Source organism: Parambassis ranga, chromosome 9, assembly GCF_900634625.1.
Source record: "Parambassis ranga chromosome 9, fParRan2.1, whole genome shotgun sequence".
In the NCBI taxonomy this organism is placed as follows: Eukaryota; Metazoa; Chordata; class Actinopteri; family Ambassidae; genus Parambassis; species Parambassis ranga.
Genome location: NC_041030.1, coordinates 18,671,931 through 18,698,554, shown reverse-complemented (window position 1 = coordinate 18,698,554; position 26,624 = coordinate 18,671,931). Strand labels below are relative to the sequence as shown.

The following is a 26,624-nucleotide window of genomic DNA, read 5'->3' as shown; positions in this document are numbered from 1 at the left end:
TTTTCTCTTAACCCTACACAAATTAAATCAACAGTAGAAAACACAGTTTCCAACCTTCTGTTTTTCTACTATATCAGATAGAGCATATGATAATATCATAAATAATCCAGCGCAATTTTGTCTAAATTGACACTGCAGAACAATAAGGTGTGCTGTTTTCATGCTTTCATGCTGGTTGCATTAGAAGTATCTTCTTCTTTTGTGCAAATATTTTTCCAGATTCTTAAATATCTTGCTGCAAAAGAGGCCGAACACACAACGATCAGCTAAGGAGCAACTTGACAAATAGCATTTCTATATATTATGATGAATAATGTGCTATAAGGTGTCTTTATCACCCTGGTAGGGCTAATGTTTTTAAGCTTAAGATTTAAGATTTACTTTATTAATTAAATTTTGTTACAATGACCAGCTTGCTGCATATTCTCCCATGTATTGCACAGCTATTTTCTAAAAACTTTTGATTGAAAACATTTTTTGCAGCCTTGAGGCGATCCTGATCATTTATATTCAAAATAAATGGACCCTTAAAAGTAAAGGATGATGATGCCAAAGTGATGTGAAAAGTGTAAACAGCATCAGTCCCAAGTCAGTGTGTTATACAGGGGCTTTATACATATATATATATATATATATATAATATATATATTAATGTTTCACAATTTTGTCTCAATGTAATGCAAGAAATGTTAAATTAAAACTCCATTAACTCCATTGTATCCTGTTGGTGAGCAGATCTCAATGAGAAAAATTAGCCCGGTTAAATCATGAAGCGTCCTGAAGAGGGTAGTGTTTGTTTTAAGGTGGACCGGCAGCAGCAAACGTGTCAAACTCGGGGGAAACCCCGCCACTGAGACGCTAGGTGTTGCAACACTGGAATGAAAATTGTTTAACTCCTTCATATTCAACCACGGAAACAGAAATAATTCATAATAGAAGGCGTTAAACATCAAGAGTTGTCCAACAGTTAAGTCACCTCGTTGTGGTGCGCACCGCAGCCTGCGGGGCCTCCTTAACTGAGTGCTGGCACTTCAGAGTGGGGAGTGCAAAGGAGAGGGTCAGAAAGAGTGGTGGGTGGGGATATAACCCTTTTGGGAGAGAGAGAGAGAGAGAGAGAGAGAGAAAGAGAGAGAGAGAAAACTAAAAAAAAAAATCACGTGTTTGGAGATCAAAAGAGATCCGCTTTGTAGAGGAGGAGGAGGAGGAGGGTGGGAAAGAAAGAGGGAGAGAGAGAGGGAGGGAGAAAGAGAGAGAGAGAGGCAGCGTTTGCAGGCAATGTAATTGACAAGGCTCGCAGTGGTGAAATAAACACGCTTCAGCCCAGGCGCAGTTTTTATTGCACAATTCTGACTCTTTTGACGCATCGCCCGCCGCCACCGCCGCCGCCGCGCACACACAGAGACCTGATTTTTCAATTACTTCACCCGATTAATTAATCCGTGTGAAATTATGTCCCGATCGGCGCAGATCCAGCCGGCAAGATGATGATTTTACCAAGGAGAGGCTCAGATCGTGTGCCCGACGACTCGGTGGTGGTCCTGGTGTTCTTGGTGGTCGCCGCTTCTCTTGGTACCGTTCTAGCCAAGGATACAGCCTTTGTGGAAGTGGTACTGTTCGAGTCCAGTCCCAATGGAGATTATACTACTTACACGACTGGTTTGCAAGGACGCTTCTCCAAAGCAGGAGCCACTATCAGCGCGGAGGGGGAGATCGTTCAAGTACGTGTAAAAAGTCTCTTTTTAAAGCAGCAACAGAACCGGGGACGCGGGGTTTTAAATTCACCAAGCTGCCCGTGATCAAACTTTTTCCACAGGAGCTGAGGGGGGGTTGACAAGAGTTGTATATTGTGTGTGTGTGTGTGTGTGTGTGTGTGCAGGCGGTGTGTGAGGATGGTACTAAGCTTGCAAGCATATGCGGTCACAAGATGGCTCCTATCTTGTGGAATTCATTCACAGGGAAAACATGCTCTTGCAAGTTATTTTGTTGATGTCTGGAGCTCACTTTAAGCGCTGCTCTCTCACACACAGACACAAACACACGACTTTGGAAAGAGTTTTCCCAAAATAGACAGAAATCCCTGCAAGCGCTTCCAACCAGAGTTTGGCAACTTTTTTTTTTTTTTTTTTTTAACCGAGCAGGCTTTTACGCATTTCGCAAGAGTAGGACGGCTACTGGGGACACAATCCGTGCGCACCTAACCCGCTTCAGAGGCCAGTTTTGGGTCAAAAAAAAAAAGTGACACATAAAACCATACGTGCTCATTTTAAAGGTGGATTGCGTGTGTTTTTACTCAGCATGCCAGCATAAAGAGGGACCCACACGTCCCGCCGCCTGCGCCCCTGTCAGCGCCGCGTTTGAAGTCGCATGTATTTGATTGTAAATAAAGCAACAAGAACTTCAGTCATCATCATCATCATCATGGAAGAAACATCCATGTTCCATCTTTTATTTCCTGGCCCCAGACAAGTGCACTTGGCTGCAGCTGGTTATGCTTGGATCCAACTTTGACTGAGTGGAAGTCACTAAACTATGAAGCTTTCCCCCCCAGTGCCAAGTGTTTATTTGAAGTTTTATAATTCTTGCTTAATCTGCTTGGCCACTGTTTGTAAAGCAAGAAGTTTGGGTCCCGGTCATGTAGCCAAAAGCTTCCATGTTATATGTCTCCTGACTCACCCTGCTGGGATGCATGCAGCTTTTTTTTGTTGTTGTTGAATGTCAATGCATTTTGTTTGAAGACTTAATTTGGTTAATTTGGATGATCAAGTTCTGAACAGGGTTTTTCTGAACAGTACCACACAGCACAAATGGTTGTTGACAGCTTGTTTTCATGCAGTTGAAAGTGTTGCGTTCCATGAGATCATGGTGTGTGTGTGTGTGTGGTGAGAGGGCAGTTCAGTGAATTTATCTTTCTGCTACACGGCTGCATCTTTCCAGCTTATTTTTTGTTTTTCCCCTTAAAATAAAAGAAAGCTGATACACAGGGATCAAAGGATGGGGACACTCAGCATAAAAATGGGCCCTGTTTATACTCGGTGATGGCCATTTGGCGCCGCTCAGCAACCGCACAGAAATGTCGGACCTCAGCTTTACATCGAAAGCCACATCTATTTAGGTTTGCTTTCTTTACTAACATAGCTTCTGACCACTTAGAGACAGCTTATATTTTGTCAGGCTATAATGAGGGGCAGTTCGTCCAGCGTGGGGCACTGTCTTAAATTTCTTATTGCGTACAGTCACCAAAAGATTTATACAAGACAACAAATGACAACCATACAACCTGAGGAGTATAATTTTAAACTGGTATCAAATTCCCTGCTTGTAAATCCTATGCTTGTGAAATAACATTGCAGTAATGTGTTGGGAAATGTCTGCGGTGTTGTTCTACACTGGTATCGGGTTGAAGACAAATATTTAGGTTCTTGTGCCTTCTGTTGTCACAGTGACCTCTGCAGCCATCGCAATGCTTTTTCTGTCAGGTTCAGTCGGAGCCTTACAGTCCTCTCCTCTGCTGTTTGATCGGAACCCTGAGGGGTTTGCATTACCGTGTGTGTGCAGCAGTGGCCAGGCCTCAGCAGGTATGGGTTCAAATACAGGGTGAAAAAAAAAATGGGGGGCTTTGGCAGCGATCCTGAGCAAAGATCCAACCACGATCACCGCTGAAACGCTCCCAACTCGCCTTCGCTAATTCCCTAAAGCTAACAACCCCTCTGCTCTGCCTGAAGAGTGCGAAATGTGGCACACGCTGCCGGGGCCAAAAATAATAAATTAACTTAATTTGCTTCTTGCTCTCCTCTAAGAGGAGGAGGTGGGGGTGGGAGGATGGGAGGCTGGGGGGGCATGATGACGCAGATCTGGCCACAGTGCCAAACCTCAGGCTTCCCAAGCTGATTGCTACAGTTCAACTCGGTAATAGCGAAGTAATCAATGTCTCCTCAAATCATTCTGTCAAGAGATGGATGTGTGTGTGTGTGTGTCAACAACTTTAATAGTGCAATTAAAGTTTTGATTCTAGCCAACCGGTGATGTGCTAGTTGTCCATCCTGCCAGGTAGTTAAGTGTATTCACCTCTTGTCCCAGATTTAAACACTTCCTGATGAGACTACTTAAGTACCTGCCCCGTGAAACCGCAGCAATGCTCTGGGTTCAGACTCATTGAGTACATGCAGCCTATCTGATATATAGAGAAACACTTATTTTGATCACCTCTGATAGTAGCTGTATACTTCTGTTGTACCTTTATCTAATCACTTCTTGATGATTGTATGAGCACCTACACCGGCAAGATTCCAGCCTCCAGATTTGCTGAATGTATACTTTCTGTGTCTGGGGTTTGTACGAGGATCAACGTGATTTCATTATTCATCGGATGTTGGTGTACCCAACACAGTTGTTTGTGAGGGAAATCCAAAACAACCTGCTGGCTTTGAAAGGAGAGGCTATGTGATAAGAATATATATATATATACAGAGAAATGGTCCAGACTTAAGTGTGTATCTGCACGGACTCTCCAGTGTTTGTGTTGTTGTATAAGTCTGGCTTCCCACCGGTGCGTTTCTTTCAATTGTCTGTCATTGTTGACATTGATCGCACAGTTTCTCCCGATTAAAACGACACTAAGTCTAAATGCCATCTGCTGCTCATCAGTCTCCATTGTCCTTTAAAACACCAGATCGTCTTTTCTGCAGCGAGATGAGCCGCGATGCGCTGCGTGACTTCACATCTGCCTCTGATTTCCAGCGGGCCCGTGCTGTCAGCATGTGAGTGAGGAGCTGAGGCACGGACGTGGCAGGGGCACAGAGAGGTCCAGATGGAACTCATAGTGTCGTCGGCCAGAACCGAAGGGAATAATGTGGCTTTTGCCTGCTTCCTCTCAGAGGGGACACAGAGCATCTCCTGGATCCAGTGTCAGGAAGAAGAGGCTACAGTTTCCCCAGCACCCATGAGCACTGTCACCTTTGAACTCCCATCTTCATGCATGTAGAGTGCCAGGAACTAAAGCTGGGAGAGACTTCATGGTGTGGTTCTTTTGAAAGTGGCATTTTTGTTTTCTGACTGGATGTGCAGGGGGAAAGTGGCGGTTTTCAGCTAAGACAACGATGAGCTTAAATACTGGAGCTCCTACCTTGGAGTTGGCAAGAGTTGTGTCGCGCTGCATTTAGACTATAATGAGAGCTTTAGTGGTTTAAGGCATCCAGTGCGCTTTCTCACCACAGGCTGGAAACCCCAAGAGGCCATAATGGGCCGGTCCCAGACGGTAGGTGCCAGGGACTGGGCCACTCCCAGCGCCAAAGCAACAGTAGCAGTACACAAACGCTGGTTTAAAAGGTTAAAAGTGCTGCTCCCTACTTTTTTCCATTTATTGGCTTGGCGGTCGCAGCTGTATTTTAAGTGCTATCGTCTCTTAACCGCCACCCTGTTTCACTTTCATGTCGCAGCCAAAGTAATTTGAGGCTGCGTTTCTCCCCTTTTTGGAATAGAACAAACTAAACTGTTTTTCTCTTTCTCTTGCTTAACACCCCCCCTCCCACATAATAACTCACCCCCCCAACCCCTACTCTGCTCTTTCTGATGCAGCCAGAATTTGTTACGCATCCTATATATTGCATGTGAATGACTTCAAGTGATGACTACAACTAAGCAGCGTCTCTTAAACCTCAGTTGTGCTTGGGTGCCTGGCCGGCCTGTGAACTGTATTGTGTCTGGAACTTTTGGACGTAGTTTCTTACCTCACTGCAGGTTTGATGTTCTTGAATATAAAGGTGTTAAACCTGTGCATTTCTGAGCAGGAACAAACTCCATATTTACCTTCATTATCGAATAAGTTACAAAAATGATTACGTTCGGTCACTCTTGTGTCATGTATGTGAAAGTTTAAAGTTTGATGTCCATAACGTTCGTGGTATTTTTGTTTAAATAAATCGAGAATTACAAGTCTGTGCTGTCTGACAAAAGTCATCCTCTGCCTTTGTTTTACAGGCTGATCAGCTACAGATGTCCACAAGGACATGGTGGCAGTCAAAGTCTTGACTTTGCACCATTTTCCAAAACAATGCTGAATTGTTATTTTTAAAAACATGTAACCGGAATTTAGATTAACCTCCACCTGTTGTCTACCTTGATCTCACCAACCCCTTCTCTGTATACACCCCTCCCAGCAGGCCTGTTGTATCCTGAAAATGCATATGTTGCCCTGGGTGAACATTTAGGCATATGTCAATCTTAAATACCCCCAATTTCCTGTGAGATTGTTTGGTACTTGTCCAGACCTCTTTTTTTTCTTCTTTAAATTGGATAACGCTGTTATCCCCTGCTCCCCTCTCCTGCCCCTGGCTCTTTTGCTCTGTCTTTTCCTGTGTGTGTGTGTTTGACTGAGCCTCACATTCCCTCTCAGTGCACACAGCTCTCCACCTGGAACAAGTGCATGTTGGTACTGGTGGCCCCAGTAGCTATGTTAGTTTCCACTGGGCTGAATGGCTAAGCAGATCTTTGATGTTCCACTCCAAAGGAGAGATTAACAGTGCTCACTGTTGCTTTCTCTCCAGCATCCAGGCCTCTCCCAGGGGAAGCTCCGTTCCCCAATGTCACTCTCCTCCTGATCTGCTATCGATTTTGTGTCCAAGTTCATTCGTAAGAACATCCTGTCTTCGTCCTCTGCGCTACACTTCATTGATGTGAAATATGTTGATCCTGCCTCGTCGTGAGATTTCTGTCTCTGCTAATGCACCGCAGGTCTGTCACACTTTTTACAGGTGAAGAAGTGATTTTGCACACTGCACATCTACACTCTGGTTATTTTTGTGACGAGATGAAGAGGAGTGCGCAGGGCGGGGGGAGGGGAGGGGAGTTTGGGGGGGGGGGTTCACTCTCTCTGAATAGTGCCTGGAGTGTTTGCCTGCGTTTGATGAAACGGTGCTGAAAGGCCCAGTCCATCCCCTCAGCCCACATTTTTATCCACTGACACAGAGGGCCTGCAAAACAAAGGCTAAGGGGTCGAGGGTTATGAAATGACAATGCTAGCAGCAGCTCATCCAGGCAGAGGCATGCTTTGTTGTGAGCCAGGAATGTGCTGACTAACCGTGGAAGGCCACAACGCCAGCCTCCCCCTTTTGTTGTACTTTTTTGCCAATAGACTAGGAAGGTAGCTGTGGAAGGGAGTCTATTTCACTGGTAACACTCCACTCTACACTTGCCTCCTTCTCCTCCTTCCTTGTGTTGTTGTGGCCTCCATCCTCGTGCATTTGTTCTCTTAAAAGAAGGAGTCTTTCCCAGTTGAAGAACACTTGGTTCAACGTTCTTTCTTTTGTGTACATCATTACATAATGATCAGCTATCTACGTCTAAAAATGTAATGTTTCTGTTAATGTAGGACGGATCTGCCCTCGTGTCACTTTGATTCACGCTAATGGCTCAACCACAGTTTTCATTTTCTCTGGTCATTGTTCGAGAAATCCATTACTGGTTTTGTGCACATGATCATTCTGAGCCTAATGCATCATATTAATGTTGTGAGAGTCCTCCTGACATCCTTTTTGTCAGAAACCCTGCAATTTTTCTTTATCCCCCCCCCCCCCCCCCCCCCCCCCCCCCCCCCCCACCTTTAATGGATTCCTACACAGCCGTGGCAAAGGGTCATTTACAGGGATGCCAGATGGGGACATAGCTGTTTCAGGTGGAGGCCCCCCCCAGTGACCCCATTACATTTATCCATGCTTCCACACTGCTGTCTTGGACCAGTTTCTCGGGGTTCCTTGTGTGTGTGTGTGTGTGTGTGTGTGTGTGCAAGTAGATGTTGCGGTAATTGGGAAATTCTGTGCTGCAACACAATGGGGCCAGAGGTATGATGGATTGGGCTTGCTTGGTCAGATGAGAACAAGCTGGGTTATCACTGCGTTCTAGTAAAGATATATCGCTGCTTCTTCCCACCTCCTCCTTTTCCTGTTGCAAAAGATGTGCCCTAGATTTGTGAAATGAAAAATTGGCTTTTTATGTTGTCCCTGTATCATGGGTATGCTGAAGATATTGAGGATACATATGTGTTGAGTTTCTTTTCACTCTCTTGTTTGCTAACAGATTCCAAAGTTTTATTATTATTTTTGAAGGGCAACTGTTTCTTTGCAGTGTAGCTGCAACCAAGGGTAAGATGAGTCACTATTTCTTGTAGCTGTGAGAGCAAAACCTCTGCCAGCGGAATCTGATTCTCCTTGAATCCCAAAGGGTCAGGTGAAACTCTTCCTGTTTATGAATCTGCAAATATAGTACGCTTACTGACATACAGAGCCAATAAAAGCTCTATAGTACAGCCTAGGGCTTTGATAAAGCCTCCACAATTCCTCCCGTCCTTCCCCTCCTTCCCATGTCGGCGGCTCAGCTCTGGCCATGCTGCCGCTCTCTCTCTCTCCAGCCTCTGGACCCTGAACAGGGAGGGGCCTGTGGGGCTGGGTGAATAGCTGCCGGGAGTCATGCTGCGGGTGTAAACCACATGAATGTGCCACCTGGGCAGATAGGATCAGGCGAGGCGGGGAGGCCTGGGAGGCCATGACGCTCGGCGCAGCACCGCGTGCTAACATCAAAGGCAGTGCTGAAGGGGGTGGCGGAGAGGAGGAGGAGGGAAAGAAGAGAGTGAGCGAGGGCTGGGCCAAACTCTTCAAAGGCCTCTCTGACTAATGCCGGCCCTGATATGCAGCGCTGCAAAACTGAACGATGATGTAATTGCAGGCCTTCGAGCTAAATCCTCTCCCATACAAATAAAGGTGGAGGTGTTCCCTTGCACAAGCACAGTAAGAAAAAAATACTGCGAGTGTTGAGTTGAAAGCACCTTTGGGTCACCCGCTGACAATATGCTACTGTGGACATTCTGACAGAACCTGACATAAATTCAGTCTGATTTCAGTAGATTCAGGTTAATCCACTGGGCGTTTCTAAAGTACACAACAGGTGGAACAGAGTTGACTTTGTTCTTTGTAAAGTTTATACAGGGCTTGTGCGTGTGTGTGTGTGTGTGAGACAGAGTGTGTACATACGCTTCTCTTGTAATGTGTGTTAAACCGTGCATGACCACAGATCCTTTTAAAAATACCCCTATGATCATCAGGCTTGATAACTCATTGACAGCTCCCATGACAGCGGAGAGGCGCTCACTGCAGGAGGGAATCTACCCTGTTGAGAGCAGGCGACAATAATTCACTGTTGTTGATTCAGATTGCCAAAGGTTATTTGCATGCCTGTGATTGAAGTTCCTTCTTCCTCCTTGTTTTGTAGGTGCCTTTTGATGTTAAATTAGCAGTAAACAGCTGCACTCTTATTTATTTGAAGTTCACGCGGAGGTCGGCCTTTTAACTCCTACATCCTGGGTCGGATTGGGAAGTCAGGACTGCGGCGTGCACAAACGCTTTTGTTGCATTTTGAAAAGAAAGAGACATCCTTGTTTTCCTGCAGTTTATGATAGGACCATCTAGCTAAACGCTTCACTACAATGGATGGAGAATAACTTTCCTCTCTTTGTTTTTCATTTTATTGCTCAGTCACAGTCTGTTAAGACACTGGAAATGAGTAACATGAGTAAAATATCTCCTAACCAGCAGGTTCATATGTTTGTATTCACTACGTGTCGGTGAAAAAACAGGCTAACGATCAGTGTGGCAGGTCACAGGTGTACCTTCAGTGCTAGTCAAGCTTTCCAATGACCAATTGTGTGTGAATCATTGCAGATCAGTGTGTAAAGTTTAACAGGAATCCTGTGGTGCAGACAGCATTTGATTTTTGCCTCGTTTTTGCCTCGTTTGAAAGGAGGACAAACAAACACATGCACCTGTCATGTGATTATTTGTCACATTGATAGCCAAAAAAATGGCAGAGAAGCTTGTTGCAGATGGATCAAGTTTTGCTTGTTAACATTGTGAAGAGTTTTGTGCTCTGACTTGACATTTACACAATAGCATTTAGAAGATAGTCTTGACTTTGGCAGGTTTTGGCTAATGGATATGACATTTTCAGACATGCAAATTTTTATCTATGCTCCTACAAACCCGCCCGTTCTCACCTTCCGTACTCTGTGTAAACTTCAGCGTATATGAAAAGGTCAGGACAATTACTCACGACCAGCTGTGTCCATTTCTTTCCCCTTGCCATCCATCTGTTCACCTCTCGTTGCCCTTGTATGTTGCTATAATGAAAAATGACCCCCTCCTCTTATGCTTATCTGGATTCATTCTTCTGTCACATGTAACAGTAGAAAAGCTGCGCTATTTTATTTTGGTACAATTTTCAGAAAGCCCAAAGATATCTTTTGCTATTCTTTGCTGACAGTATATGGCCAGTTTCTCCAAACACACTTGGCTCGCTAATGATAACTTGTCCTTGGACATGTCGAGACATCTAGTTTCTCAGAAGGCTGTTTTGAGAGAAAGGACAGATGGAGTGGGAGAAGATGGAAATGACAGAAAAAGACGGGCCAATACAGCCCTTTGCTATTCCTTCTGCATCCCACAGGCATGTGACAAAGTCAAATTGTCACCCCCAGGGTGACATGCATCCCGCAGGCATTTCGAAGTAAACACATCTCGGGGAATGTGGCTCTGAGCTGTGGATAGTGGCCTCACCATATAGTTGGAAGCATCATTCTGTCTCGTGGAAGCAAGAAAGATCTGAAATGTGCGTGTTGTTTTTGTTTAAAACCCAGTTAAAAGTCACCCCAGTACTCATTTTCAGAGCACATACTGCCATTCTGTCATCACAGGTGTTAGATAGCATGCAGCGTACCCTGTTGTGCGTTCTCTTTTACTTGGTCTCTGAATTGATTCTGATTCCCCCCCATGCAAGGTCAAAGGTGCAAAAACAGCCTAGAGCCTTGAGCCTCACATGCCTCTTTAGTTTTGCATCAATAAAGGAATGCTTTCACTTATAGTATTTGTTTTCTTATACAGAATATTAGATAAGAAACTTCACAAAATCCTCAAGTTGCTATTTTTTCTTTCAGTTTTTGCACAGATTAATTAAATGATATGTTCATTATTAGTTGTTTTAAGCTGAGCGAACCCATAGCGTTGACTAAGTAAGATGGTAGCTGTTGCAGTAGAGCTCTAACAAGATGTGTTATTGTGCCTTACCACACATTGTGCATCACACTTACCTATTCTAATCTTTATATGCAAGCCTTGCTGTCAGGTCTCAAAGGTGAGGTGCAAATGTAAAAAAAAAAAAAAAAATGCTAATTAAAACCCATCTGTAAAACCTGAAAATGTTCTGCTTCCTAGCAGATGAGTCAGTCTGGTTGTTCTAATGGTTTCCAGTAAAAATCTGCATCTGCTCACAGAGAGGATTTTATGTTTCCTGTAATGGCTTCACACGCTGCTGTGTTTTTTTTTTTTCTGCAGCATTGCTACCAAAATGATAACCAGAGGCTAGTGCCAGTTTTACAGTAACTTTACAGCACCTCTTACACCAGGCTGTCCTCGTGCCATTTCCCCTTTGGCAACCGCACACCGTGTTTTTGGGTCAGCTTTTCTGCAGCAATGCCTCAAGCTAAGCTCACGGACAGAGGATTTGGTAAGGTACTGATGCATACATTCGTCATAATTACTGTTTTGCAAAAGCTGAAGTTGGAATCACCCAGGCAACAGGAAAGCTTCAGAATTCAAATTAGAGTGTAGGACTGAGCTTTAAAGTTGGGGAGAAAGGCTGTGTTCTGTTTTTGGTTATAGCATCCCTCCTTTTCTGCGTCCTACCTCCCTGTTGATTGGTTTGTAGTTGGCATGGTGCGTTCATTCCCGTGGGGTGAAAGCAGCAGGGGAGAATGGTGAGGAAAACCCTTGAGCTCTCTTCACAGGCACAAAACAAACCATTTCATCACATATTGAAGCAGCTTCACTTATAATCGTTCTCACTGATGTTTCTTGCTCTGCTTCTTCCCTCTGTCTCCTTTGACTCTGTCCACTATAAGTAGGGAAGGAGGGGGGGGCAGCATGTATGAATGTGAGACCACACATGCTGTGTCAATGTTTGCTGGAATAATTAGAGACAATGTGGGCCAATAACGGGAGGAGTGCAGTAACCTGAACTCACTTTGTTCTGCCCCGACAGCAACACAAAAGCCATTCACAGATGCACAGATCCGTGGGCTCCGAGCAGGAGCAACTGCACTTTTAGCCGGCGTAGCACACAGCTCGGAGGCTAAGCAGGAAAATGGATTGGCTTCTATGGAGCTATGCTTTCACTTTACCAATTTGTGACCAGGTTAAAGAGATGCTGATGTAACTCCACAGGCCTTTTTTTTTAAGAAAAAAAAAACTGCGTGCACATCCCTGCCACCAACTCCAAAAAAAACAACCCTACCCCTTGTCACCCTCCCCAGTCATCCAACACATGTCCCTGGCTTAGAGAGCCCTCTTTAACTAGAGGATATCCGGCCGCCCGGTATGCAAAGAGCCTGTGGATTCCTGACACGAGTGCTAGAGCTGGACTCAGAGGTGACTTTCAGCGTAGCCAGACAACTGTTGGATTAACAGGACACTTTGCGCTTGACTCTGAGCCAATAGAAGGCAGCCAAGCCAGGGGCAGGTCGTACTTGGTTAAATACAGGCTAATAGATAGTTTGTCACCTATATGTAAGACAATATTTAAAGAATACCAGGGCTGGCTTTATCCGGGGAGAACAGATGACGGAATTTAATCACACATAATAAAATAATGTAAAAAAAATGAAGCTTTAAAGTACAGCATGGACAGAAATACTACCTTATCCCCCCAAACAATGCACATTAAAATGTTAGCTGCTGGTGTCTTTAGCAAAAATGACCCACAACAGTGCTCACACCCCTGTGGTGGACCAACTGGTTTGTCCCCCTCCTGTGTCCATCTTGAAAGGGGACACCGTTATGGGATGCATACATCCCTTGGAGGTCGCTGGTGTCATTGTTGCACCTGTCCCCTCCACTCTCAGCCTGTGTCAACAGCTCAGATTTATTTACATTCACTGTTTTCTCCTCCAGCGCGCTGGACTGGAAACGGCAGCGGAGGCTGTTGTGATTGCTGAAGAAGAATATTTCGTGATATTTGTTTTTCCTTCAGCAGACGGTTAGAAAGTCTCCACTCCACAACAGTGATCCTTGCTATTGCTTGTGTTTCGATATTTATAGGCTCTTGTCTGTGAACTTGATTGCAGTCGCTTCTTGTTTGTTTTTTTGGACAAACCGCATACGTCCCAAATCTCACAAAGAGCTAGTTTGCTTTAAAAATACACCATATAGACTGAATGCAGGGTATTTCCCTCCAGGAATAACTCATCCTTTTCTTTAACACTTTGTCCATCTATATTTATTATTTTTCATTTTTTTTGTATGACAGGGCCTCTTCTTATCTTTGTTTTTAGCCTGAAGACAAATAGCAGCTCTCATTTTATTTTTTTTTCCACACACTGTTCTCCTCTAATCATTTTCAGATTCTCCTCTCATTCTCTCCTCTCACCCTTTCTTATTGTCTTCAATTTTTCTCCCCCCTCCTCCTCCTTCGCTGCCTTCCCTCTCTATCTCTCCTTCTCTTTCCATTCCACAGGGCTGATGTTCTTTCTGTATTTCTGGTTGCCAATGTGTTCCTCATCACAGCTTGTGTTTCCTCTTATCTACAGTTCTTTTATCAGTGGCCGCCACACATGCCCAAGAGAAAGGGGAAGGGGAGGGAGTACAGAGGGGTGTGTGTGTGTGTGTGTGTGTGATGCTATCGGCAGGTGGAGACTTTCACCACAAGAGTTCAGGGGCCCAATGTGGCCAGAACCGGACCCAGCCTGGAAGGAAGGGTCTGACATAGCTCCCCCAGTCCTCCACACACCTAATTCAGCATCATACACGAGGCTTCTTTCTGGATTTGATGGAAGTTAAAGTCGTGTTTACCTTATGCTCCATCACTGTGTTCCCAATATTTATCTTGTGACCTTCTGAACAATTCCGGGTGTTTTTCACTCCTGTCACTCAAATATGTCTTTAGTGTAACACAACGCAGCTGTAAAGCTGTAAGTTCTAACAAAAAGAAATCAGGACTTTCTTTTGTTGAATTTGCTGAATTTCTTTGTTGTTGATTCTCCATGTTTCCATATATGTAATATGTAATCAATCTTTGAAACAATGAGAACTCAACAGGACAGTTTTCTAATCTCCTCTTATACACTTACATGAAGTTTTTCTGATAAAACCCTACATCTTATTTGATGCATCCAAGGATCATCAGAAAGTGATGGTTGGAGGTGTTTGGCATTTTAAAAAAACACAATTGTTTATTATTTTGTATTCGGTGTGTTTGTAGTAAAAGTAAATGTTGAGCTTCCGGCACCACAAAACTGGAAAAAAATCCTCCACATACAGGAAAGTAGCGGAGGGATGATGGGATAGAGCGCTGGGTAAACCAAAGCACAGGCTCACAAAAGCCTAAAATGATATCGCTGGTGGATATCTGGATGCTTGGGATGCCTTGGATGGCTGCTGTACACTTTTGGCTTTGTCTTTGTGGGGATGAATAGAGGCCTCTGTGGTAGTGATGACAGGCTTCTCCAGGCTGGGCCCTGGCTGGCTGGCAGACTAGGTGCTGGAGGTCTGGAGACTTCAGCACTCTCATAGGGGCAGAAGCCCGACAGGGGATGCTGGTCATCCTGGTTGTCTCCACAAAAGACACTCTGTTCTCTGCCCCTTGTTATTGCAACATGCCTGTTAGACACAGGTTTCGGACCAGATATAACCCACACCTGTGTTTTATAGAGTTAGATGTGTTATTGGCAAATGTTGGGGTCATACAGCTCTGCCTCGGGGAAGGAAACAGTTCACTAATCAGTTAATATTTTGAGCACAGATGACAGAAATTGATGCATAAACAGCAACAAGGAAGCTTTGATTCCTGTCTGCTGGCCACTGTTGGCTGGAGTGATGCTAAGATGTAGCTGCCATAGCCGTCAGAAGAGGTTTTGTCATTCGTCATTCTGCTCTAATACAGCAACGCTTACTGGCCAAGACAAATGTGAGGTAAACACACTGCTCACTGGACTGTGTGTGACTCATGCTCCAACATGCTAGCAGCACACCCTGGAGACACTAATGACAGAGGCTAGCTTTCATCTGTTCATGTTTTCTGAATTATTAACACAACAAGGAGAAGCTGCAAATGGTCCACACGCAATGTATGGAGAGTGGGAGTTCTCTCCCAGACCCTTGACATGCCCTCTGAATCTGTCCCCGGTGCCCCTCTTGAAGATTCACAGAGCCTCTTTGATCTGCATGCTGTCCTCCCAGCTGGGAGGCCAGGGGATGCAAGCAGCTCTTTTGGTCTCTCATTTCAAGTCACACATTCTTTCCTAAGGACCCAGAGGTCCTGACCCATAGCTGCAATGGAATTTCATACGCAAAAAATAGGTCGGACTTGCCAGGCTATTTGAATATTCACTCACCCTCTTTTAGTATTCATCATCCTTGGGTCTTCAGGATTAGGTATTCATCATGGAGGTGATGCGTACTGAAGCAGCCACAGAGGGACCTTCGCAGACCTTTCATCTTCATCTGTCTTTAATATTTTTATCACACAGGCTCTCAAAATGCCTTTCAAAGTAGGGTGGAGTCTCAAACCAACTGCTCCTGCAGACAGAAAGGATTCAATGTTTTTCATATTGTCATACATTTAGCCAATTCTGCATGGAAGGTCTGACTTCCAGCAAAATCTCTAATTCTTATATTCTTTTGTGACCTGTTTGAAATTACTGTAACTTTCCATAGTTTTTTTTTCCTGCTTGTGATTTGTCTCCAGAGGCAACATTGGCCATCGCTGCCCCTTTCAAAGAAAAGGTCTTGCAACCTACAATCCTCTTAGATGCAGAGCCAAATGCCCCAGAGGTCACAGTCGGCTAAGTGGTTCCTTGTTTCTAATAAAAAACAAATCAAATCACATGGATCCCTGTGGGGCTATAACACCCTAGTTATGGACTCCGGGAGAGAGAGATAAGCATCTTCCAGATATCCTTATACAAATGTATGGACGTGGAAGGAAGTCGTTTGCTTTGACTGTATCATTTATAAGCCACAACATGCTGAGGAGAGTGGTGAAAAGCATGAAAATCTCTGACCACTCAGCGATGGAACTGTCCTCTCATCTGTGAAATGACCTGATCTTTAGATGTTGGTCATTACCGTTTCAAAGTGCCCCAGTAACGCTGTGGAGAGGAAACGCTTGGTGTAAAGCAAAGTTTGATGTTTAACTCTTCAAGCAGCAGTTATCCCCAGGTTCTGCTTACTCCGACCCCACAACTCTGCTCTCTCTCCCCAGCTCCATCCGCCTCTACCTCTGGCAGCGCAACCAACGAGGACGAGAGGAACAATACTGCATTTGTGTGCCACTCTGCACTCGGCCTGCTGCTAAACAAATGTTCGGAGGAATTCTAGTGGCCGGCCTTGCCCCTGGGCCCAGGCTGATCCCACAGTGACTTCATAAACACTCTCTGGGGCGATCAAAAGAACAAATCAGCCTTTATAGGGAGCTATATGGTAATGGAATTATTTCCACACCAATTAAAATTTATTTCTCTCGCTCTCTCGCTCTCTCTTGGTCTGATGTAGACTATTTGCTTTGCATGTGCTGGGGAAAAGGGAAATGTTTCTTTGCCCCATACATTTTTTGGGAGGTGCAGTCTCTGTTATGGGCGGTGTGACAAAGGCATGACAGATTATACCACTTTTGTCTGCCGCTGATGTTGTGGTAATCCTTAGAGGGGGGTTTACATGTCTCATCCTGAATTGTTTATTTTTATGTGGATTGTTTTACATGAGGCGGCATTGCAAAATCTTATGTGGGTTAGAAAATCACAAACAAATTGAGTGGGAGAGTCTAGATCCCTTCCCACAGTGGAATGTATAAAAATCTAGTGACCCTGTCCTCAGGCGGTGGTGTGGGTTTCAGTCCATGTGGCCCTGAGGTGACTACAAAAGGATACGTATGTGCAAGAGCTTGGATTACAGAAATAATAGTTTTATAGGCTAATTTAGCCATATTTGGGTAATTTACCGACGTACCCAAACTGGAAAAGTCTCATCTGACACACAGAGCAGACTCTTTTCTCTTAACCTACCTCACCTGCTAACACCTGCTACTTTTCACCACCTCAACCAAGCCTCAACTTGGCACCTTTCTGCTTTTTTGAGTTGTATTTATTTACCTCCACCCACTAATGGAGCCAACCATTGAAGCAACCTCAACACCACCCCACCCCTCCCCAACCTTTCTCTCTGTCTCTTTACTGCTCGCCTGCACAATAGCTTCACTCGGCAGAGGTCCAAGAACAGTGTTTGTCCGATCACCGCTGCAGCAGCCCCACCCCCCTTTTATTGGTGTATGTGGAGGGACAGTGAGTAAGTGAGTGTGTAGGTTTGTGTGTGCACATTGTTTTTCAACCATCCAGAAGGAGGTGTGGCTGGATCCTTATGGTAACCGAAATTGCCCACCAAAAAAGTAGAGCTGGATGCTTGCTATAGAGTCACAATGTAGGAGGAGTTATGTGGAGCATCCAAGGTTGTGGAGGGACGGTGTTAGGTGACTTGCAGCTGGAGCACGTCCAAGCCCTCAATGGGGAAACTCTTGTGTGTCTTTGAAAGTATTAAATTATCAACACAAAAGATGAGCAACTGTGTTGTGTGAAAATATCTGGCTCTTTGATTAGGAAGGCAACATTACAGAGAAAGAAAACAGTCTGACTGCTTTGTGAGATTCAGCATTTTAAATCAGGCCACACACACACACGCTTACGGATCAGATTTGGATGAATATCGCTGAGTTTTGTCCCCACATGCAATGCTGAGGTGTTCTGAATTTGCTGCAGCTCTGATTTGTGCCTGTGATTGGTTCCTCTCCATAGCAACAGTGCCCGAGGCACATGGGTAGGGTAGTCTGCAGAGCTGCCTGTAATACCAAACGACCAGGAAAAATCATTTTTCTGCAGTACATACATTGTACATAACGTCTGCTTATGGTATCCTTAGATTGCCCAGGACACTGTTGTGTGTGTGTGTGTGTATGTGCTGTGGAACATTGAAGGAAATGAAGTGAAAGTAGCACCCTGCTTTTTGCAGCTTCTCAGTTAAAAGAGAATGCTTCAATACCCTGAATTTCCCAGCTGCTCTGCCAGGGTAGGGCCTTCCCATTCCCTTTTGTCCATGCCACTGACCTCCAAGCGCACTGGGAGCTCACCTCTGCGGTGCCTGGCCCACAGCCGGACGGTTGATGTGGACATTGTTGGAGCATTGGGTTCCCCTCACCCGGGCAACCAGGCCCCTTTGAGCCCTTACCCCTCACTGTTTGCCCAGCCACTCTTTCCTCCTCGGCCCACTCTTCTTCTTTTCCCCCTTGCTGTAGAACTGAAAGGAAGCTTGAGAGACAGCATGTTGTTTTGTGCTCACTGCTTGGTTATGCTGCTGGTGGCCGGCTTCCTATGGTGCACCAAAGCTCCCATTCACTTTCTCTCCTTCTCTTTTCTTTGACCTCCTCCAGGGAAGGAACCACTGTTTGATCACATTAGGGGAGAAAGAGAGAGATCAGTGGTGCTTTTGACATTCCCACTAGCTTTTGACAGTCTATGTGCAGCTGATCAGTTTGCCCGGCACCAGCAAGTGGCCTCTTTTGAATTTCTCCTTTTGCTTTTATGTTTTTCAGGCCAGGCATTGTGAAGCCTTTTGATTAGAATGTGTGGGTAGAGCTTAGCAGGACTGCTGCATCATTTCTTATTTCACACTTTTTTCTTGATTCTGCTCGCTCTTTTGTCGAGAAGAGCTTGTGTTGACTGTTTTTTTTTTATATAAAACGTCAACTTCTGCGATCATATCTGCAGGAAAAACGTGCGCTCTTAAGTGAAAGAGAGCCACGGTGGGATGCGGATGCACCACTTTAACTAAGTCTTTGTGGCGATCAAACCTGAATCAGTCCGACATTTCGGCCACTAAAAAAGCAGTGATGCAAGTACCACACAGTCATGAGTTGTAGAGGTTTCTACAGAAGATTTGTGTGTGTTGAATACATTTTTACATTCTACTTTTTTATAATTTCCCCAAGTTATTTCGATAGCATGTCACCCTTTCGAGCATATTAAAGAATGCTCACGTGGTTTTGTGTATGACCACTGAACATTTATTGAAGGCCGTGCTTACAAAGAAGGAGAATCCATAAAAGGCTTAAAGGAGAAGGCCTCTGGAATCTTGTTTTATTTATGCCAAAAATGCCCAGCCACAATTAACCAACCACAACCACTCTGAATGTCAATTTAGGTCATTTTCTACCCTCACAAAAGCCCTGGACTTGGAGCCCATGAAGCAGAAAAAAGCTGATGTAATGGGTTTAAGAAAATCTCCAAGGGGAGTCAAACCTCACCCGCACAACCCTAACTACCCCCTCCCCTCCCCTCCTCTCCCTCCATCTCTGTCCAAAATCCCACCCCTTAAGCTGGATCCATACTCCGCGAGACAAAGAGCGGAGAACGCGCTCCACGGGTGGTAAGAGATACAAAAAAAAGGTCTTTTCCGCACTGAGGTACCATACTCCGCGAGACGCGTGTGTGCAGAACTCCTCATACGGCCCGCCCACTAAACTATAAGGAAAGACTTTACTGAGTTTTTTTACACACCACAAGGACTTGTGCCATGGCAAGAGGGCATTATACAGAGAGGGTGCCTGCAACAGCGTGAGATGTCCGGCGATGAGTTGTGAAAATGCGACATTAAAAGTAACAATAGCAAAGATTCAGTGTTTGTGCCTTTATGACCACATTTGCACATCTACTGTGTTCCAATATGCGATACTTCAAACTGTCCGGTGATGAGCTGTGAAGATGCGACATTAAAAGTAACAATAGCAAAGATATACAGACATTGTTAACGAGCCTATTATGCCCGGGTATGTAGGAGTATATAGAATGGTAATAACAGTCACCATCTGGTATGTGTGAATGGCTGTCTGGAGTTATTGGTGACAAATCACCCTGACTTGCCTTTCTTTCTTTCTTTTATTGCTCATCATGCAAAACCGGTATGGTCTTATCTAAATCTGTTGAATCAGCGCTGTTTATACACCTACCTATATACCTGGAGAGGCTCTTGCGCTTCTCCACTTTCATCACGCCCACAATAAATTCCGACCAATCACAGCATGGTTGCCGCACAGCCTTGAAAGACAAAGTTCGGCCCGGACCCTGTGCACAGGAGTGCGGATCAGCGGGCGGTCAGAGACAAAAAATGACGTCATTTTGTGGGCGTAACGTCTGCAGGGGGGGAAAATGTCTTTGTCTCGCGGAGTATGGATCCAGCTTTATCCTCCACCCTTCAAACTTCTCCAAAGTGGTCACCACCTTCAGTCAACAACTAGAAATGGCTGCTTTGATCCATAGAAACAGAAGGTCTGACTCCAATTTTTTTAAAGAAATAGTTTGAGCTTCTTCACAACAAAAAGTTTTGTGACCAGAAAAAGAAGAGTTGATGTTTATGATTCACTGATTTTGTGTTTGGGATGGGGGGAAGGGGAACCAGGAGATGAAGGCAGAGGGACGAGGGAGAAAAATAAAGGAGGAGAGAGAGAGGAGGGGGAGAAATCCCAGCCTTGGCACACACACACACACACACACACACAGACTCGGTGCAGCGCAAAGCACAAAAGAAACCTGTAACGCCTCCAGATTCCTTCTAGTCGAGTATCAAAGACCTGCTTTGGTTTAGAACAAGAGACTAGTGGGTAAGATAGAACTGAGTGAGCCAGTGAACCCAGCGCCGGCTCGGTTGGGTGCTGCGAGTTAATCTCTCAGATAGGATTTTTCTCCCTTCTTCTTCTCCACCTCCTCCCTCTCTTTGGGGATATCGGTATTGCTGTGTAGCTCTGAATAGAGGGACTTGTCTAACCTGATCACTGGTCAGAATAAGCACAGGGAGAGGCTCAGAAAACACATGCAGAGATGACTGCTGCTTTCAAGTTCGGAGGTGGGATAAACCTGCCCACTGGTCCATCCTGATGGTTTTTAGAATAGTTCTGTTCTCAGACCTCCCAGTATTTTTTAAGAATGTTTTGAAAAGATGGTTTAAATGGACGCCTCACATGAATAATAGGTTTTTATTTAAGTCTCTTGTGACTTTTCATTTCACTTAAAACCCTTAAAAAATCGGTTTTCAGGATCCTAAAGTAGTCACGGGTACTTATCAGCTCCCCAATCATGGATGCTTGATAGACCAGTAAAGGGATTTCTTGTTGGATCATAGATACACAGTCATTGTCGTCACATACAGTATATCAATATGACTAGTATACAAACCCATAGTCACCCTCTACTGTGCATTCTGTAATGGCATTGTTTCAGTGGGAAAACCTTGCATGATTTGCCTTATCATTGAAGCTGCAACAAAGAGTAAACAACGGGGTGTTTGGAGAGCTCTCCCCTTAATAAGGAATCTAAGAAGGATGTCAAATGACATTGAGATTGAAAAGGCATTGGCTCCGTTTATTCACATTCTGATTTCCTCTGGAATATTATTGGCCGGGCCTTGAGCTCCCAGATTGAGTTCCCCCCCAGGTTGTCATGAAAGGTGATCATGCAGCCATTCACAGAAACAAGAGCAAATGAAAGAAAGAAAGCGTAGGGGAGAAAAAAAATCAGATGCAAGCTAGCCAGGAAAAGACCTGGGAAATTGTTAGAGGCTGATTCTTTGTGCGCCAGTTTTCACAAGGAAAATCAATCTCTCTAACCCCCCCTTGACCACTTATTCCTCCCTGTTTTCTTTAAAGGCCGCTTCATTTGAAACAGAATCATGAGGATAATTGCCGGTGACACTTAACACATTCCACATGTGGTCTGACAGTGCCCCCCCTTGCTCTTCATCCTCTTCCCCTGAGCGCAGCGTGACCTTAACCATTCAACCCGGAAGTGATGCCGGGGAGCACTTCCTCTGGTGTACTTTGAGACCCAGTAAGTGTTTCCTAAAGAAAACAACTCAGAGGCAGCCGAAATCTGAAACCAGTACTAATGCTGGCTGCCTCTCCACCTTGCCTCGGTCTCCCTCCACAAACCTTTTGGCCACAGGGGAAGCAGAGGTAACAGAAGGGGGGGGGGGGGGGTTGTAGCTCTTACTGTATGAAACCCACCGTCTGTGTACACATTCATTTAACTGTGTGAACATGTGCATGCACTGTAAGTCCAGTTCACATTCCTCTCAGCTCTCACTGGCAGGGAGTTACAATCCTCAGCAAACACACTGTGCGGTGTAAGCCAATGTTCAGGTTGGCCGCGTCTAGCCAAGCCCTGACAGACACCGGCATGCCAGGCCAAAATGACTTGTTTGTGCAGTTGTCGTGTGGAAGGTCATTCACAACATTGAGTGTGTGTGAGGACAAAATGAACCTGACCTTTGCAGAAAGCCCTGTCTGTCTCTCCTTTGAGAGCGGCTGGATTACAACACTCATCTCCCGCTGTAACTGTCACACACACACACACACACACAGTAAGTCCACAGTCACTCTGATTTCATGTTCGGCTCTCTACTTTGATACGCCTGGGCTACTGTGCATATTTGGCAAGTGACTTTGGTCATCTGAAGTGTTTCCATCCTCCTAATATCTCAAAGCATCAGGGTTTAGGTGCAGCTTTTGATTGCATGCCAGCAGCTCTTCTTAGATCTCTACAGGCCACCTCTGCTTTCACTCTCAAAAGAAGTCACAGTGCTGGCTGAACATGAAGTACTATCATCTGTTTTAACATCCACTGAAAGTTGTCTGATGTAATCAAGTAGCAAAAATGAATACAGAAAACTGCAGCTTTTAAAAAGCTACTTGGAGCTGCCCCCCCTAAATATGTCCAGCTCCATAGTCTTCCAGGTTAAAATATTTGCAACCTGGTAAAAAAAATCTGACACTCCATGCCTGGAGTCAGGCAGTAGCAAGAGGCTGATGGCCTGAACCCCGGCTTGGGAACTCTACAGGTAACATCACAGAGACTTGGTGCATTGTGGACTAAACATGACTGTTGTGGGTTTCTTTGGCTGGTTGTTGGCTAAGAAAATTAGCCCCCCCCCCAAACTTTATGGTTTGCCCAAAGTTGCCGCCACTCCAGAGTGCTGGTGAGGGGGAGAAAGAGAAAGATGAAGGAGGAGGTGTAGGAGAGGAAGGGCAATATGGGCCTATGCTCTAATCCCATTCCAGCGGGCTGAGCAGCAGCTTGCACTGCATTCCACAGCTCTGGGGGCTTTTTGGGGGGGGCGGAGGAGGGGAGGGTAGAGCAGCATTCCTCCATGGCCAGGGCCATCAAAGACGCCGCACAACTTCAAAGGCCACTCAGAACCTAGGTGTTGATGACTGCAATCCTCCCCTCAGTCCACTTTTAGCAACCTCAACCCCTTAGCCCTCTAACACACACACGCACACACACAGCAGAGCTGGCTGAGCCAGGTATGTGCACCCTCCAGCCTTCGTCCTTCCTCACCAGCCGCTCTGCAGCAGCATTAATCATAGCTCATTAAGTAGTGACATTGACTTTTGTTTTATGGCAAGGGTTGAAGATAAGCAGGGCAGTCCGGACAGGGGATGCCGCTGATGTTTGGGGTGGTGCTGGCAGTTGTTCTAATGTCACTGCACAGACGCTGGTGATGAACAATGACATTTTTTTATTATTTAAATAAAACGTCAACAATATGGTGCTTTAAAGGATTAAAATGAGGATTTGTGGTTCTGAAGTTGTCTTTTCACGTGTACCCACCACACTGCAGTCGTGTGCCGTATAGAATTGTTTATTAATGAGGCGCATTTTCTCCACTAATTAATTCACAGTGGCGCCTTGATGCTGACAAATTTATGCATGTGTTCTTCTACTTTTATAATCGTTGTCATACGGACAGCAGCCTCTTCCACACAGAGACAATATGTGTATCTTGCCTATTGTTACTTTATCTTTGTGCGTTGATGTTGAGACCTCTGCAAGGAAGTCAGTTTCCACTCCCCCACCCAACTCCCACCGAAATGGTGGCATCCAGCCCGATGTTGACCCCTGAACTTTGTCGGTCTGTTCTTTGTTTGTGTCACTCTAGGTTTTAAAGACTGAAGAGCGGAAAGTGACACCAGAGAGACTTTTTAGTGAGCATACACACACACACACACACACACGCCATTGACAGTTTCAGGATGCACTCGCAGAGAGTTAATAGAGTCACAAGCTCGGCGTCGTGCTCAGTGTTAAAGCTGTCAACCCCAGTGCCGTGTGCTACATATCAGGACATTTACATGATATTAGGTGTCCTCTGCCAGCGTCCCCTGCTCACACTGAAACCATGACACTTGTTTGCTTTGCCTGTTGCTATGAAGATGGCGTGGAGGTGATTTTCAGGGGAGGTTAAGGAGGGGGCACAGAGGCGGATGAAGAGTCTCGCATCACAAAGCTGCAAAGGGCAGGGCCTTCACAAAGGAAAAAAAAAATACAACTTTAATCCTCCAGCATTGACAAATCCCCCATTTTTTTTAGTCTACATGTTTATTAAACGTCTTTTTGCTGGTTTAAATTGCCAAAATAAAAGATGGATGCACAACTAGCTTGGTTAATTGTTCCTTTAGTCCCAATGGAGAAGACAAAAGGGAGGAAGTCTTCATTATTTGAGAGGCGAAGCAGAGGGATCCCTTTACGGTGATAATGTTACAGGAGGAGGAGTGTCGGCCCCACCTGTAGGGCCCTCCCAGCTGCTCCGCTGTAATGTGATCCTGCTCTCTCTCTCCTCAAGGCTACCAGCCCTCTTTGAAGTTATTTCTAGTGCTGGGAAAGAGGGACAGAGAGCCACCGAGAGGGGCAAAGAGTGACACAGAGAGAGAGAGAGAGATGTGCATGTGTATGTAGTGTGTTAGTGCATGCATTTAAGTTTGTGAGTCTATTTGTGCATGCTATACATAGAAGGCTGCAATTCAAAACTCCTGCTCCTTTCTTGTGCTCAATCCCCCCCCTCCTGTGCCACCTGACATTGAACCTCAGAGGGAGGATAAGAAACCTCCCAGATACTTAGTTTTGTTCCAAACATACTGTGATATGAAGTGAATGAATTAAACCCACAATAATACTGTTTATCGGCTACAAAACAAAACCACACAATACCTCGATTGACAGAAAACTGATAAAGCAAGTTAGACAGCAGCAGGGAAAGTTCACTGAACAGTCACCAAAGTAAGAATCTTGGTCTGTCTGACATTTTTTTCATTCCAAAATGTTTTTAACTTGGTTACCTAATTGGATTCTCAAGTTTAAAGGAAGTTCAAGGTCACTATTTGGGCAAGACGTTGGTCATTTTTGTTGGGAGACAAACAAATGTCAGCAGACTTGGCGTCTCTCAGGCTGGCTTTGTTCTAGTTTTTACAACATCTCTATCGTTATATCTTATATAGTGTGTCCTAATTAGGGGTGGGGCGGTTCAGGAAAAAAATCCGAACGTGTTTCGGTTCGGGGCGCATGTTCTGTTCGGTTCTGGATCTACGCATCAAGTAATACAGCATGGAAACGAGTGTTGCCAACTTGGCGTCTCTCTCGCTACATTTGGTGCCTTTCCAAACTTTTTTTTTTTATCAAAAGCTACTAGTGACTCTCTGGTGACTTTTGGAGACTGACGTGAAATCATTCTGCAGTCAGGCTACTGTCCCCGACAAGCAGCGACCATCAGCTCCTCTTAGTCTCTGTAGCTTCACGCAGCAGGTTCAGCTGCAGGCAGAGCAGAGAGACCCACAGAACTCTGCGTCCAATCGTGGGCAAAAGCTGCCGAAGATCCCGTCAATGCTTACAGAGTGGGATGTAAATAGCATATTTCAATGGCAAAAATAAAATAAAAACACGGACATCAGTACCGTTAGCTTAGCCTAGCGTAGTCATAGAGTTCAGGCTATCCAACTAGCGTGTCATCAGCAACGGTGGACAAAGCAACACACGTTCTCTGTCCGATGGTGTGTGTCTGTGCATGTGTCTGTGTGTGTACACACATCGTGCCTCTGTGCGCAGGCAGCAGCGCAGAGAGAAATGACATGCTGCCGTGCAAATAAGATAAATAACATGAGCTGTTTAGTTTGTTTAATAAAGGAACAAGGTGTAGACCTGTTCCATAGGAAAGGTTTTCTTAAATGGCTTCTGTTATGATCTGGTGCTATATAGAAATTAAAAAGAAATACATTTGACTTGACCTGATGTAATGATGGGGAAACACTGAACTGATTCTTAAATATGGTGAATGTTTGTGAAAGGCTGGTATTTCCAGAGTGTTAAAAGTAGAAAAAACCTCAACAATGTGAACCGAACCGAAAACCGTGGCCTCAGAACCGTGATACGAACCGAACCATGGATTTAGTGAACTGTCCCACCCCTAGTCCTAATGCACCATTTTGGCACAGACACATCACAATGATGTGCAGCCGGCCTTCACCTCTGTTAGTTCTTTGATGTCTGGTGCAGCCATGCATTTAAGACCGGTGTTAACCTCCCCACACCCAAGGACACTCACTGTAAATCCTCCTGGTGATGCCCGAGTGACTGTCCCCCCCCAACCTGTACCAGAAGCTTAACCTCACAAAGCCTGAACTAAAATGACTTGCTTAAGAGAGACTCCTTGTCCTTGGCCTGCCTT

General features: G+C 45.1%; 1 protein-coding gene across 2 annotated transcripts in view; it reads left to right on the top strand.

The window, feature by feature from the left end:
* The first annotated feature begins 1,265 nt into the window (after positions 1–1,265).
* znrf3 (zinc and ring finger 3) overlaps positions 1,266–26,624 on the top strand; it is a 54,846-nt gene continuing 29,487 nt past the window's right edge. For both annotated transcript variants that reach the window (XM_028414272.1, XM_028414271.1), the window contains exon 1: positions 1,266–1,718. In XM_028414272.1, coding sequence (XP_028270073.1) covers positions 1,482–1,718 — 237 coding nt within the window. In that variant the 5' untranslated portion in view covers positions 1,266–1,481. The remainder of the gene's footprint in view (positions 1,719–26,624) is intronic.